Raw genomic sequence first — 16,889 nt, forward strand, 5'->3', positions numbered from 1 at the left:
TCTTCCCTCTCAGTCACAAAACGGACTGAACGGCTCATTATGCAGCTCATTATGTGGGTCTTTGTCTTCTCAGGTGTAAATCACAACATAATGCATGATAGTTCACGCCCTCTCACATAGGCAAAAGTGTCTTAGAAATTTTACATCAATATATTTTCTGTGAGTGTGTAAACAAGATGATTTTCACATAATTTAAAAAGAAAAATTCTAGGAGACAAGATCCAGTTCTGTATGTGTTTAATGGCTTTATTCGAGTGATTTAATTTTTTTAGTTTTTCACTAACCATGCATGTTTGCAAATTTTTTCTCAAAAACACAATCATGTAAATACATTCTGCTCACATACTATTATAGCCCAGTTTGTGCTATTTACAGTGATATTAGACTTTAAAATATATTAGACTGAAAAAAGCACAAATGTCAGGGCATGACAAAATTTCTCCAGGCCCCCAAAATCCCCTTAGACCTCAGAGGTTTAAGGTACAACTCTATATTGCTTCCAGGGGTATCAGGATTAAACACTTCAATGTTGTGTGCTAATTCTCTAAGCTTCCGCAGTCGATTAGATAGTGTTAGGAACAGGAATAAGGAACCAGGCGACTACTTTTCCCCATGCTGGGGAGTCAGATTCTATTTCATGAAAATGGCTGGGCCACTAGCAGCTACAGCTTCACCATGGGTTTGATCAATCAATCAGTCAATCAATCACCTTTATTTATATAGCGCTTTAAACAAAATACATTGCGTCAAAGCACTGAACAACATTCATTTGGAAAACAGTGTCTCAATAATGCAAAATGATAGTTAAGGCAGTTCATCATTGAATTTAGTGATGTCATCTCTGTTCAGTTAAATAGTGTCTGTGCGGTTATTTGCAATCAAGTCAATGATATCGCTGTAGATGAAGTGACCCCAACTAATCAAGCCAGAGGCGACAGCGGCAAGGAACCGAAACTCCATCGGTGACAGAATGGAGAAAAAAACCTTGGCAGAAACCAGGCTCAGTTGAGGGGCCAGTTCTCCTCTGACCAGACGAAACCAGTAGTTCAATTCCAAGCTGCAGCAAAGTCAGATTGTGCAGAAGAATCATCTTGTTACCTGTGGTCTTGTCCTGGTGCTCCTCTGAGACAAGGTCTTTACAGGGGATCTGTATCTGGGGCTCTAGTTGTCCTGGTCTCCGCTGTCTTTCTGGGCAGTAGAGGTCCTTTCTAGGTGCTGATCCACCATCTGGTCTGGATACGTACTGGATCCGGATGACTGCAGTGACCCTCTGATCTGGATACAGACTGGATCTGGTGGCCACGGTGACCTCGGAACAAGTGAGAAACAGACAAATATTAGCGTAGATGCCATTCTTCTAATGATGTAGAAGGTACATGTTATGTGAACTGTTTCCGGTTCCGGTTTACCTAATTAAGGTAAACAGACTAAAAATCCTTTAACGGATTTGGATATTAAAAGCATATTAGTATGTTATGTGTATGCCAGGTTAAAGAGATGGGTCTTTAATCTAGATTTAAACTGCAAGAGTGTGACTGCCTCCCGAACAATGTTAGGTAGGTTATTCCAGAGTTTAGGCGCCAAATAGGAAAAGGATCTACTGCCCGCAGTTGATTTTGATATTCTAGGTCAGTGGTTCCCAACCTTTTTCAACTCGCGGCCCACACAACCAAACACATATGTTTGCGCGGCCCACTTCAAAAAAATTAACTGACCCCTCTATTGTTGGGTTAATAACTTAGTACTCAGAAGCTAGATTTTAAACTATATTTATTGAATAAACTAGGGCTGTGCGATATGAAAAAAAAAAAAAAAAAACTATCGCAATTTTTTTGATCAATTTTGCAATTGTGATTTTACAGTCATAAATGCATTCAGGATTAATTTGAAACATATTTCCAAAAGAAAACCAATCAGAGCTTTATCAAAAAGTTGTAACATCTCCAGAACAGACATAAGTCAAAATTATCACTATAGTGAAGATGTAAAAAAATGTATAGACTTGTGTCAAAAAAAAATAAATTAAAAAAAATCCTGTATACAGGGACTTTTTTTTCTTTTTTGCCATGCATTGTTCATAGAGCTCATTAATTGTAGCGGTGCCTCCGGTGTTTGCAGTGTGTATACAGTATGTGTATGCGGTCAGCAGTGAGAGCGCATAAATAACGCGAAAGCACATTAAAATAATGCACGAGTGCGAATCTCTCTGTTCGCAAGCAGATTTCCTTTGCTCTGTCACAAAACCGGTCGTGCTTGCTCAGATACACGCTGTTTTGCGAGGAGAGAGTGTGCACACTTAAAACGTGTCTCCTCTCACTTAAACTGCATCCTGTTCACTAACAAATTCACTCTATGCTGATGTGCTAGACATGAATTATTTTCGCACGTTTTTATTTCTAGCCTTTTGCCGCAGTGAGAACGCTCTGATCCGTCAACATTGGCTCAGAAAAAAGGCGCATCACAGACAGTGTGTGAACCTGGAGTTAGGCACACGCTCAAATCGTGATTTTAGGACGTTTTCTTTTAATCGCACAGCCCTAGAATGGACTGGAAATGAACAGAAAATAATTGGCGGCCCACCTGTAATACCACCGCGGCCCAGGTTGAAAACCACTGTTCTAGGTATTATCAAATTGCCTGAGTTTTGAGAACGTAGCAGACGTAGAGGAGTATAATGTAGAAGGAGCTCATTCAAATACTGAGGTGCTAAACCATTCAGGGCTTTATAAGTAATAAGCAATATTTTAAAATCTATACAATGTTTGATAGGGAGCCAGTCCAGTGTGGACAGGACCGGGCTAATATGGTCATACTTCCTGGTTTTAGTAAGAACTCTTGCTGCTGCATTTTGGACTAGCTGTAGTTTGTTTACTAAGCGTGCAGAACAGCCACCCAATAAAGCATTACAATAGTCTAACCTTGAAGTCATAAATGCATGGATTAACATTTCTGCATTTGACATTGAGAGCATAGGCCGTAATTTAGATTTATTTTTGAGATGGAAAAATGCAGTTTTACAAATGCTAGAAACGTGGCTTTCTAAGGAAAGATTGCGATCATGTAGGACACCTAGGTTCCTAACTGATGACGAAGAACTGACAGAGCAACCATCAAGTCTTCGACAGTGTTCTAGGTTATTACAAGCAGAGTTTTTAGGCCCTATAATTAACACCTCTGTTTTTTCTGAATTTAGCAGTAAGAAATTACTCGTCATCCAATTTTTTATATCGACTATGCATTCCATTAGTTTTTCAAATTGGTGTGTTTCACCGGGCCGTGAAGAAATATAGAGCTGAGTATCATCAGCATAACAGTGAAAGCTAACACCATGTTTCCTGATGATATCTCCCAAGGGTAACATATAAAGCATGAAGAGTAGCGGCCCTAGTACTGAGCCTTGAGGTACTCCATACTGCACTTGGGATCGATATGATACATCTTCATTCACTGCTACGAACTGATGGCGGTCATATAAGTACGATTTAAACCATGCTAATGATTTTCCACTGATGCCAACAGTGTTCAAGTCTATGCAAAAGAATGCTGTGGTCAATTGTGTCAAACGCAGCACTAAGATCCAATAAAACTAATAGAGAGATACACCCACGATCAGATGATAAGAGCAGATCATTTGTAACTCTAAGGAGAGCAGTCTCAATACTATGATACGGTCTAAATCCTGACTGGAAATCCTCACATATACCATTTTTCTCTAAGAAGGAATATAATTGTGAGGATACCACCTTATAGTATCTTGGACAGAAAAGGGAGATTCGAGATTGGTCTATAATTAACAAGTTATTTGGGGTCAAGTTGTGGTTTTTTTATGAGAGGCTTAATAACAGCCAGTTTGAAGGTTTTGGGGACATATCCTAATGACAATGAGGAATTAATAATAGTCAGAAGAGGATCTATGACTTCTGGAAGCACCTCTTTTAGGAGCTTAGATGGTATAGGGTCTAACATACATGTTGTTGGTTTAGATGATTTAACAAGTTTATACAATTCTTCCTCTCCTATAGTAGAGAATGAGTGGAACTGTTCCTCAGGGGGTCTATAGTGCACTGTCTGATGTGATACTGTAGCTGACGGCTGAATGGTTGCAATTTATTCTCTAATAGTATCGATTTTAGAAGTAAAGTAGTTCATAAAGTCATTACTGTTGTGGTGTTGGGAAATGTCAACACTTGTTGAGGCTTTATTTTTCGTTAATTTAGCCACTGTATTGAATAAATACCTGGGGTTATGTTTGTTTTCTTGTAAAAGAGAAGAAAAGTAACCAGATCTAGCAGTTTTTAATGCTTTTCTGTAGGATATGCTACTTTCCCGCCAAGCAATACGAAATACCTCTAGTTTTGTTTTCCTCCAGCTGCGCTCCATTTTTCGGGCTACTCTCTTTAGAGTGCGAGTATGCTCATTATACCATGGTGTCAAACTGTTTTCCTTAACCTTCCTTAAGCGTAAAGGAGCAACTGTATTTAAAGTGCTGGAAAAGAGAGAGTCCATAGTTTTTGTTACATCATCAAGTTGTTCTGAGGTTTTGGATATGCTAAGGAATTTGGATACATCAGGAAGATAACTTAAAAAGCAGTCTTTTGTGGTAGAAGTGATGGTTCTTCGATACTTGTATAGTAGAATTTACAATTTTGGCTATATGAAGTTTGCACAGAACTAAATAATGATCTGAGATATCATCACCTGGCTGAATAATTTCAACACTATCAACATCAATTCCATGTGACAGTATTAAATCTAGAGTATGATTTTGAAAATGAGTAGGTCCTGAAACATGTTGTCTAACACCAATATAGTTCAGAATGTCTATAAATGCTGATCCCAATGCATCTTTTTCATTATCAACATGGATATTAAAATCACCAACTATTAGAACTTTATCTGCAGCCAGAACTAACTCGGATGTAAAATCACCAAACTCTTTAATAAAGTCTGTATGGTTCCCTGGTGGCCTGTATACAGTAGCCAGTACAAACATAACAGGGGATTTATCATTAACATTTGTTTCTCTGGATAATGTTATATGTAGCACCATTACTTCAAACGAGTTATACTTGAAGCCTGCCCTCTGAGAAATCCTGAAAACGTTGTTATAAATTGAAGCAACTCCTCCCCCTTTGCCTTTTAGACGCGGCTCATGTTTATAACAGTAATCTTGGGAGGTGGACTCATTTAAAATAATGTAATCATCAGGTTTTAGCCAAGTTTCTGTCAAACAGAGCACATCTATATTATGATCAGTTATCATATTATTTACAAAAAGTGTTTTCGTAGAAATGGATCTGATATTCAATTGATAATGGTGTCTCTGTGAGGGACTACCCAGTAAGGGGATCTTTTACTGTTGAGCCAAATGAGCTGAAGCGCACACTATGTGGTTCAGGGGCGTGACCCTTCTTATGTCTAACTGCTTCATTCTTTTCCCTATTTACTCTATCCTCTGCTCTGCAACCACAGCTTTGTCTGTGTAGTCTCTGGCTCTGGCAGCCGTCCTGTCATGATTGTGTTGTACTTTTAACAACTTATCATCTGCTCTTCTCAAGTCCTCCCTGAGTAGGATCTGGGCCTCTTCTGAATGGTATAGCTGTTGTTAAAACAATTCAGATTGCTTACGAACATCAACATAAAGTTTGTGTTCTCTTTTGAAGTCCATTTTCAGGCTAGAAATTTCAGACATGGGCAATTCATCTTTTGCCCACTTTTCACTCATACCCATTAACCTTAGTTTGCCAGCCTGTGCTGATAAATCATTTTGAGCCTGAGCCAGTTCTGTTTTCAGAGTGGCTAGGTCGTGGCCCCTGGGTACAATGGCTAGACTTGAGTGCTCATTTTTTAGTTGTTCACACTCAGTTTCTAGGTCTATATTTTTATTTTATTTTAACCTTTGCTTTGTGGCTGTCAGTAATACACTGCAAATCTCCTTTCTCTGCAGATAACCCAATAGTTATCTCATATCCCTGTTTCTCATCTGTTCATTGGCAAGGGATACTCTGTCAATAGCTTGGATTAACTGAGTAGCCCAATTTAGTGCTAGGCTAGAGAGGAGTTTGGCTAGCAATAGACCTTTTAAGGACTGGCCCGCTGCTTTCATCTGTTAGCTGTGCAGTTTTGTGACTGATTTCATCATAGGTTTTTGCCCTTAAGCGTATTTATGTAACCTGGATTCACAGCACTGGTCAGACCTACAACCACCTTTAGCCATCTTTGACATATTTTTAATCGGTACACATTAAAACATGAAATTTAAAAATACAGTACATACATATGGGGCGATAGGGGTATGTGACGAGTGGGGCGGGGCCGAGGGTCGTGGGAACGGGCGAGGCCGGTGGAGTAATTGGAGATGAGCGACACCTGCTCGACTCACTGGTCTCGAGTCCCACGGAGGAGATGGAAGGATATAAAACTGGAGCGACGACAGTGAAGGACGAGAGAGGACAAGGCCTGGGCTTTTAGTTTGTGTTTGCTTTTTATTTGTGCGCGACAGTCGTCTGCGAGGGGCTGTTGCGCTGTTATGTGTTTATTTTGATTATTAAAGTTTCTGTTTGATTGTCCGCCGGTTCCCGCCTCTTTCTTCCCGATGATTATGGAGTGATTGGATACCTGAGGACTCTCGCAAACGTGAACGTGAATGTTTATGCGCATGTGGCGTGACTTTGTTTTCTATTTTATTTTATTTTTGTGAAGTAATAAAATCTTCCTCAAGCCTCAGTACGCCGACCCTGATCTCCTTCCTTCATACACGCAGAAAACTTGAACCGGATTACAGTCATTAAAAAATACCATCGGCCTGAGTAAATTTGACCATTTTGACCACCCATGATCACAAATTGTAACTTTAAAGGGGGTGAAAATACTGTGAAATTACAAATGGCATTGGATTTTAGAGCATAACAACTGAAGGTTTATGAAATGTTAGCCAATAAAGCATTTTTTTTTTAAAACAATGGAACTTAAAGTTGTGAACTAAAATATAATTTCAATCATAAAGCATGTGAATAAATAAAATGCATACTTTTCATAACATTTCATTATTCATAAAATTAAATCCACAAATTTGGATTTGTACTTCAATATAATACAATTAGCTCCAAGTTTAAGAATAGCCCTAGACTAGTCTCTCTCTCTCTCTCTCTCTCTCTCTCTCTCTCTCTTCCTCTCTCTCTCACTCTCTTTAACAGCATTAGCTCAATGAAATACGTCTTCCTTCCGTTAGAATGAATGTTTTCCTGCTTGCTAAATGTTGGTCTCATTATCAATAAGTTCTATTTGCCTCAATCTGATGCAGTAAAGTCAAACCACAGACAGTGAAGCTGCAGAGTCAATTGTCTCTGGCGGAGTCCCGCGCGCTGTGATGCAGGAGCAGAGGCTTCCGCTTGGTCTTAAAGCCTTCCACAAATGCCCACGATCACAAATAACAATGATTTTCATAAAATAATGATTAATTATTAATTGATTATTTGTTATTATCATTATGGTCTTGTGAAAATAATAATATGGGCTGCGAGAAAATAATGAATACAAAGAGTAGTGCTGCTGAGTGCGGCATGTTCAGTAACATGAAAACACATCGTTCCTCACAGCCAAAAAAACAGACCGAATTCAGTTCATATGTAGGGGGTTGGGTTTTTGGGGGTAGTTATGTATGTCTTATGGGGGTCGAGATAAAGGTGTGAATCTCTTGCTCTTTCATTTGGACAGTGTCTTATGAGGCTTTCACTTGCTGAACTGGTTTATATAGGACTGTTGTTTTGGTCATAAAAAAACTAAAAAATGGTCTGCCCCCATGTAAGATTTTTCTAGTTCTAGTCCTTTGTTTGTTATATTCAACTAATCAGAGGTTTATAATAAATTTACATAATCAAATCTTTATATATTCCACGCTCAAGCACATGCATTAAGTTGGCAACAAAGCACATGCAGAAGTAGCCTAATAATTGTGATAAATTAGACATTTTTAATAAACAAATGTTTGCTTGTCGGCTGCAGGATGAAATTCACAGTGCTGACTCTCTCCGACGAGAGAAATGGAACATTCACAGATTACACAAATTGTTTACGTTTAAAAAAACATTTCAAGCTTTCTGTAGATATATTTTTAATGCATGTGAGACACCACAATATTATGTTAATTCAAAAATGAGAGCTCCATCACGAGTACAATTCATGCCAACAGCCCATAATATAACTGCATATTCAGCAAGAATTCATGTTAAACATATTTAGCTATAGCTTGATCAGAAGGTTACAATGACTGCAAGAGTCGAGCGGGATGTTAAGAGTTTATAAGAACAAAAAAATCCTACCAGCGCCAGCGCCGTAACGAGATAGAAATATAGACTAGAAAATATATTTCCACTTGCTCTGTCCTCCTTCCATGACACTGACTCACTGTCGAGCTGCCAGTTTTAATCTGAACAGCTCTTAACGCAGAGTGGATGGTTAGATGCATGATGGGCTAGTATTAACAAATAAAAAATAAATAAATAAATAAATAAAGGTCTTTCCAGCATTAAGGTAATAACATTACAGTTTTTTTTTTATAATCTTGTCTCAGTTATAAATGTATAACTATATTAAAACTTGTTTTGAAAAATGTCTTTGCCATTTGAATATTGATTTTAAAATCGATTTAAATCATAAGAATTCTATAAGAAAAAGAAAAAAAACTAAACCAACGGCATAACGAGATGGAAATATAAATAGAAATTAAAGCTGCAAGCAGCGATGAACGGGCCCTCGCACCCGGGCTCCCCGCCAGCGAGTGGCATTAGTAAAAAGGTTAACGTGAGAAATATGCATTTAAAGTCATAAATATGATTGGAATATATCAAAGTATATTCCGTATATGCCTTCAGATGTGTTCAGACCAGGACTCTTTATCGAACATGTGAAGTTTGGGGAAGATCAAACAATTTATGCCTGAGTTATAACAACTTCTCTTGCTGTGGCGAGACATCAAACTTGTCATGGCGCCATGGACACTCCCTTTAACAAAAACTCAAGATCTTCACAAGTTAACATTGCACAGGCCTTTAGATTAGACTGACCACAAAATATATATTAATCTCAAAAAAAGGAGTAGTTTGTAGCAGCGTAAAAGATGTCACTTCCTGTTGACAGCAGGTGGCGCTATGACTATAACTGAATATGGGCATGTAGATCTGGTAAGGGCAGAAGTCTTATCTAACATGTGAAGTTTGGGGCAGATTGGACATTGTATGTCTGAGTTACAGCAAATTCCTTTTTCATGGCGAAACATCGAAATTTGTCAGGCCGCCATGGACACGCCCTTTAATGAAACCTCAAGATCTTCGCAATTTAACATCGCAAAGGCCTTTAGATTACACTGACCGAGTATGGTGTTGATCTGAATAAATCTCTAGGAGGAGTTCGTTAAAGTACAACCCCTGAAAATGGCAAAAACAACACCAATTTTGCAGAGAAAATTCTAAATAACCAGCTTCCTGTTGTGATTCGGATTTCGTACCAAGATACTTTTTTGTAGGTATTGGTGTGTTACATGTGTGTACCGATTTTTGTACATGTACGTGAAACATAGCTCGAGGCGCACTCCGTTGAAAGTCTATAGGTGGCGCTATCGAGCCATTCTGTCACACCCGGTGGAATATTGGCATGCAGATCTGTTCAGGTCAGGACTCTTATCACACATGTGAAGTTTGGGGAAGATCCGACATTTTATATCTGAGTTATAACATCTTTTATTCCCATGGCGAGACATCGAACTTCGCCATGGTGCCGTGGACACGCCTTTTAACGAAAACTCAAGATCTTCACAACTGAACATCGCACAGGCCTTTAGATTAGACTGACCACAAAAAAGACATTGATGTCAAAAAATTTCTAGGAGTAGTTCGTCAAAGCGTAAAATATGTCACTTCCCGTTGCCAATAGGTGGCGCTATGACTATAACTGAATATGGGCATGTCAATCTGTTCAGGTTCGGAGTCTCATCAAACATGTGAATTTTGGGGCAGATTGGACATTGTATGTCTGAGTTAAAGCAACTTCATTTTTCGTGGCGAATCATCGAAATTCGCCAGGCCGCCACGGACAGGCCCTTCAACGAAAACTCAAGATCTTCGCAATTTAACATCGCAAAGGCCTTTAGATTAGGCATACCAAATTTGGTGATGATTTGAAGAAATCTCTAGGAGGAGTTCGTTAAAATACAACACATGGAAATGACCAAAATTACACAAAATTTGTTCATAATATTAAAAATAATCGACTTCCTGTTGGGTTTAGAATTTTGCTCCAAGAGTCTTTTTTGTAGGTATTGGTGCATTACATATGTGTGCGAATTTTCGTGCATGTACGTAAAACATAGCTGGAAGGCTGTTGATTTTCTTAGTATAGGTGGCGCTGTCGAGCCATTTTGCCACACCCTCTTCTGAATCCTATATCAGATGAAAATTTTCACCAGGTTTGACGCGTGTGCAAATTTTCATGACTTTTTGAGCATGTTTAAGCCCTCAAAAATGCGATTCATTCGGGAGAAGAAGAAGAAGCGGAATAATAAATATAGCTGCAAGCAGCGATGGCAGGCTCAAGCCATCAGTGCAACGCCACCTCTGTGGCATCAGGTAAATTGTGCCCAGCGGGCACATGCATTCATAATAGCCCTCTGGCAGTCAGGTTTTAAAGGATACTGCAGTTAAAGGGTTAATCCGAATCATCTAGACCCCCCTTCCTCAAATCTTACCCTGGAGGTCCAATGCACTGCAGAGTTTAGCTCCAACCCTGATAAAGTCACCTGTCTGCCATTTTCGAATGATCCCAAAGACATTGATTGACACTGATTAGCATGCTCAAGTGTGTTGATTAGGGTTAGCGCTAAACTCTGCAGGAAAGTGGATCTCGAGTTCCAGATTTGAGGATCCCTGATCTAGACTTTGAAATCACATTCACAAAACAATCTTTATAAGTTTAGTTACACATTACAATAATATTTAATTCATAAACATTAACTATGTTAACATGAACAATAATTATTTTAAGATAATTAACAAAAATTAGGTTAAGACTTGACCATTGGACAAAAAATGGTGACTGGGTCACGGGGGCAGAAGAAGAAAAAAAAAATAGATGAAAAAAAATGACAAAAGGAATTGCAAAAGAATTAAGAATTAATGTGAATATTAATTTTTAGGCAATTCTGCAAGACAGACTTTTCAGGATAGGAAATGGAATAAAAATAAGCTCCTAAATCTAATGCTAGATTCTGGAAGATATATTCCTCAAAGCATCGTACAAGAGTCACTCAGAACCCATCTGTTCATAAGCCTATATATAAAGTCTCAATATATAGTATTTCACAATATTTCATGCTATTCTAATTAAGTCCTTTTTGGGATCTTTTAAGTCTCTCAGAACCTGACACTTTGTAATTCTGGAGACTCCAGGAAAGTTGCAGCTCTGAAAAATGGTGGGACTGTAGACTAAATGCTCCCTGATAGTTTCACACCTAATTCTTCACTTTAATTCTTAATTATTTTCCAGTTAATGTGTTTCTGTTCTTCTCCACTTGTTTTTTTCTGACCCCTGTGACCCAGTAAGCATTTTGCTGTCCAGTGGTCATGTCTGCTTCAAGTTTAAACATGCAACAATTTCTTATTCACTTTACAGATAAATGTATTTTTCCAAATAAGTTATGTCAAAATAAAGGACAGGTAACAAAAATGCATGTTGTTTTATTAAAAAAATAAAAAAAAATATTTATATTTAAAATATAAATTAAAATATAGGCATAATATATGAAAATATTGACATTTTGCATATTAATCCATGTAGTCTACCCCCCTAAAATAGGCTACCACTTTTAATGGTCCGATGCAAAGTAAACCACAATTTCTTTTGAATAATATAACGCATAATTAATATAATATAAATAATACTGCACACCTTTTAAATGTGTCAAATCTAAAATATGGTTTAATACCATGTAGCTTAGAAAATATAAGCACAGACTCAGGCACAGGCTTGACATTTATCCTGCTTGAATTTGTTCTAAGAAATGCACATAACTTCATAAATACCAAACTTTCATCTGTGAATATTAAATATTAAATATATTAAATATTTAAACTATAGTGTTTTTCTTTCATTTTCCGTGACTGAAGCAGTCAAATGTAACACATCAGCAAGGCAAAACTGATGTCTATTTGTGAAAATGTGCTTTGATGTGCTTGTTTGATAACTTGTGGTTAAAGCGCCACTCAGCGGTCAAAAGCTGCAAATGCACTTTACAAACACCGCGGAGGTAAAAAGGGCCTTTTGAATGTCTACTTACTGTAAAAACATTAAAAACAAGCAGGGCTATAACATAACCCATTAAAAAATGCACGCCAGGTCTACACCAGACACAAGTGGCATGATCCCACAAAAGACAACAGAACACAGTGATGGATACACTGGACACGATCCCCATCAGTGAACTAATGCTCGTTCTGTTTATGACTAAATGTTCTGACACTGCGTTCAAATGATTTGACACTGTAGTGTGATGTCAGCATGTTATGAAGTTTAGACATACTTTTAGCACAGTGGAGCACGGATGACAACTCTCGCGTCCGGTGTAGACACAGACAGTGACTGCTCTATTTACAAATAAGTTATATAAGAACAAAAAAATCCTAAACCAGAGGCATAACGAGATGGAAATATAGACTAGAAAATATATTTCCACTTGCTCTGTCCTCCGTCCATGACACTGACTCACTGCGGAGCTGCCAGTTTTAATCTGAACAGCTCTTAACGCAGAGTGGATGGTTAGATGCATGATGGGCTAGTATTAACAAAAAAAAAATTATAATAATAAATAAAATCGATTTAAATCATTAATCTGATTTTTTAAAGGCCATATGCTATCGCCCAGCACTAAAAGTAAGTAAAGAATGCTCCCTTTAAAGTCACTTATGCTGTCAGTTAATGAAGCTCTTTTTTACATCGTGTGCATTTTGTTGATTATAATGACAGAACTCGAGTTTAATCGTGAGGACGGTTTATTAATCTGTCCATTCTTTAGAGTTTCAAAGATTTAGGTTAATTGTTCAGGTTTAATTTATTAGTTTCTTGTTTTAGGCTAATTAGGCATAAATAATGTGAATTAAATTATATGGTACTTCATGCAACAATTTCTTAATCAGTGTACAGACAAGTATTTTTTTCTGTCAAAAAAAAAGGACAGGTGACGAATAACAAAAATGCATGTTATTTTATTAAAGGAATTTGAAAATATAAATTTAAATATAGGCATAATATATGAAAATATTAAAATTTGCATATTAATCCATGTAGCCTAGCTCACTAAAATAGGCTACCACATTTAATGCTCAGATGCAAAGTAAACCACAGTTTCTTTTGAATAATATAACACATAATTCATATAATATAAATAATACTGCACACCTATAAATGTATCAGATCTAAAATATGGTTTAATACCATGGAGTTTAGAAAAAATATAAGCACAGGCTCCTGCTTGAATTCGTTCTAAGAAATGGACATAACTTCTTAAGTACCAAACTTTCATCCGTGAATAATACATATTAAATATATTAAATATTTAACATATTTTAACTATAGTATTTTTCCTTAATTTTGACTGAAGCCGTCAAATGTAACACATCAACTAGGCAAAAATGACGTCTATTTGCAAAAATGTGCTTTGATGCGCTTGTTTGATAACTTGTGGTTAAAGCTCCACTCAGTGGTCAAAAGCTGCAAATGCACTTTACACTGCCGCCGCGGCAGTAAAAAGGGCCTTTTGCATGTCTACCTACTGTAACAGATTCGTCGTAAGTCAAGTCATGTCACCTTTATTTATATAGCGCTTTAAACAAAATACATTGCGTCAAAGCAACTGAACAACATTCATTAGGAAAACAGTGTGTCAATAATGCAAAATGATAGTTAAAGGCAGTTCATCATTGAATTCAGTGATGTCATCTCTGTTCAGTTAAATAGTGTCTGTGCATTTATATTTGCGATCAAGTCAAGGATATCGCTGTAGATGAAGTGACCCCAACTAAGCAAGCCAGAGGCGACATGGCAAGGAACCGAAACTCCATCGGTGACAGAATGGAGAAAAAAACCTTGTGAGAAACCAGGCTCAGTTGGGGGGCCAGTTCTCCTCTGAACAGACGAAACCAGTAATTCAATTCCAGGCTGCAGCAAAGTCAGATTGTGCAGAAGAATCATCTGTTTCCTGTGGTCTTGTCCTGGTGGTCCTCTGAGACAAGGTCTTTACAAGGGATCTGTATCTGGGGCTCTAGTTGTCCTGGTCTCCTTTGTCTATCAGGGCTGTAGAGTTCCTTTCTAGGTGCTGATCCACCATCTGGTCTGGATACGTACTGGATCCGGGTGACTGCAGTGACCCTCTGATCTGGATACAGACTGGATCTGGTGGCTACGGTGACCTCGGAATAAGAGAGAAACAGAAAAATATTAGCGTAGATGCCATTCTTCTAATGATGTAGCAAGTACATAGGGTGTTATGGGAAGTGTTTCCGGTTCCGGTTTACCTAATTAATGCAGCCTAAAAATCCTTTAACTGATTTGGTTATTAAAAGCATATTAGTATGTTATGTGTAAGGCAGGTTAAAGAGATGGGTCTTTAATTTAGATTTAAACTGCAAGAGTGTGTCTGCCTCCCGAACATTGTTAGGTAGGTTATTCCAGAGTTTAGGCGTCAAATAGGAAAAGGATCTGCCGCCCGCAGTTGATTTTGATATTCTAGGTATTATCAAATTGTCTGAGTTTTGAGGAGCTCATTCAGGAGCTCATTCAAATACTGAGGTGCAAAACCATTCAGGGCTTTATAAGTAATAAGCAATATTTTAAAATCTATACAATGTTTGATAGGGAGCCAGTGCAGTGTTGACAGGACCGTCTAATATGGTCATACTTCCTGGTTTTAGTAAGAACTCTTGCTGCTGCATTTTGGACTAGCTGTAATTTGTTTACTAAGCATGCAGAACAACCACCCAATAGAGCATTACAATAATCTAACCTTGAGGTCATAAGAGTAGCGGCCCTAGTACTGAGCCTTGAAGTACTCCATACTGCACTTGTGATCGATATGATACCTCTTCATTCACTGCTACGAATTGATGGCGGTCATATAAGTATGATTTAATCCATGTTAATGTACTTCCATTAATGCAAACAAAGTGTTCAAGTCTATGCAAAAGAATGTTGTGGTCATTTGTTTCAAACGCAGCACTAAGATTCAATAGAACTAATATCTCGATAGCAGATATATGGTAACCCTCATTCCCTGAAGAAGGGAAAGGAGATGTTACGTTCCATCGCAACAGTTGCTGTACCACCGCTGTATGGCCAAAGCACACCGTCTCGGCTCCTCAGCAAAAAACTGAATGTGCGACTGCATGCGCACTGCTTATGTACCAGCGCTGCAGGGCGGGGTGCCCGATGCAAATCTCCCACTCCAACATTCATTGGCTTGTTTTGTTAACAGATCCCAATTCATCAGTCACTGATGTAATGTCTCCATTCCCTCCTTCAGGGAACAAGGGTTAGCAAACATAAACGAATCATTCTTAATAGAACCAGGAAGTATGACCAAATTAGCCCTGTTCTGTCAACTCCTCGACTGGCTCCCTATCACACACATTTTAAAATCTTGCTTAGTACTTATAAAACCCTGAACTGTTTAGCACCTCAGTATTTAAATGAGCTATTATTGCACTATAGTCCACGCCTGCTGCATTCTCAAAACTCGCAATTTGATAATACCGCAAATATCAATATCAAAATCAACTGTGGACAGCAGATATTTTCCTACTTAGCTCCCAAACTCTTGAATAAACTACCAAACACACTCTGTCAATTTAAATTGATATTAAAGACCCACCTCTAAAGACCTAGAACATTTTGGGGTGCCTGAAACACCTGCACTTGTCTGTGTTTTTCAGACCTATTTTAGTAGTCAGCATCAAGTGTCATATATCATTATAAACAGGATAATTCTAAAGTCTAACTAAGAATAAATGAAATTACAGAATTTTAAGAATATGCAAGCAACAATTGGGTGTTTTTTTACTGTGTACTCAAACAGAAACTGCTAAAGTTTGGATATTGTATCTGGGTGTTTTACACTTCCAAATAAAATGTTGTGTACATTTAACATGCCGCAAGCATATAGCAATTTATTACAATATTGTTACTGCTGCTTGGAAAACAGGCCTATTTAATTTAATAACAATAGAGATGTGTCCAAAAATGTTTAAGGAGTAAAGAAAATGGAAAGAGTGATATATAATAACAAAAAACAATACTAAAAGTTTTTTTTTTTCTTCAGAGGAAAATATTTTCAAGAATGAACACAGACTGTGCAGCATGTAGTAAAACAATTGCACAAATTGTCTTCTGCAACAATACAAACAGTGCAAAAAATTCACAAACTACACACACAAATGAGTGAGAAATATTCAGAGTGCAACAGAAAAAAATAGTGCAAACTATCTTTATGAACTATACAGGCGCGCTGGAAGCTGTTTCATTGCACGTGAACTGGAGGGCGCAGAAACTCAGCTTGTGCCTCACAGACAGTTTTGAGAAATATAGGCTATCTATTAAAGAAAGCTTAAAAATGTCTACTTTTAAACGAAAATATTCCAAACAAAAAGAAATAGGCTACTCTCTGAATATGTAGGCCTAATCCATATGAAATGTGCATTTCTCTCTGGCGTTCATGGCGAGACCGCATCGTCTTTGCAGTGACACAGGAAACACCATTTTATTAATAAACAATTTAATGTCTCCTTGTTATTTTTGACAAATTCATAATCATTTCTTTAGCCGTTTTTTTGTGGCAAAATTATGCATGC

General features: G+C 37.7%; 2 protein-coding genes across 2 annotated transcripts in view; one reads left to right on the forward strand and one right to left on the reverse strand.

The window, feature by feature from the left end:
• Positions 1–3,860, reverse strand: part of LOC127975855 (uncharacterized) — a 1,007,983-nt gene extending 1,004,123 nt beyond the window's left edge. Inside the window, exon 1 of the mRNA XM_052579874.1 lies at positions 1,099–3,860. Coding sequence (XP_052435834.1) covers positions 2,459–3,370 — 912 coding nt within the window. The 5' untranslated portion in view covers positions 3,371–3,860 and the 3' untranslated portion in view covers positions 1,099–2,458. The remainder of the gene's footprint in view (positions 1–1,098) is intronic.
• The window catches only part of gnmt (glycine N-methyltransferase), a 127,591-nt gene that overhangs the window by 76,151 nt on the left and 34,551 nt on the right, over positions 1–16,889 (forward strand). The window lies entirely within an intron of this gene.

The sequence above is a fragment of the Carassius gibelio genome, chromosome B17 (genome assembly GCF_023724105.1).
Source record: "Carassius gibelio isolate Cgi1373 ecotype wild population from Czech Republic chromosome B17, carGib1.2-hapl.c, whole genome shotgun sequence".
Classification (NCBI taxonomy): domain Eukaryota; kingdom Metazoa; phylum Chordata; class Actinopteri; order Cypriniformes; family Cyprinidae; genus Carassius; species Carassius gibelio.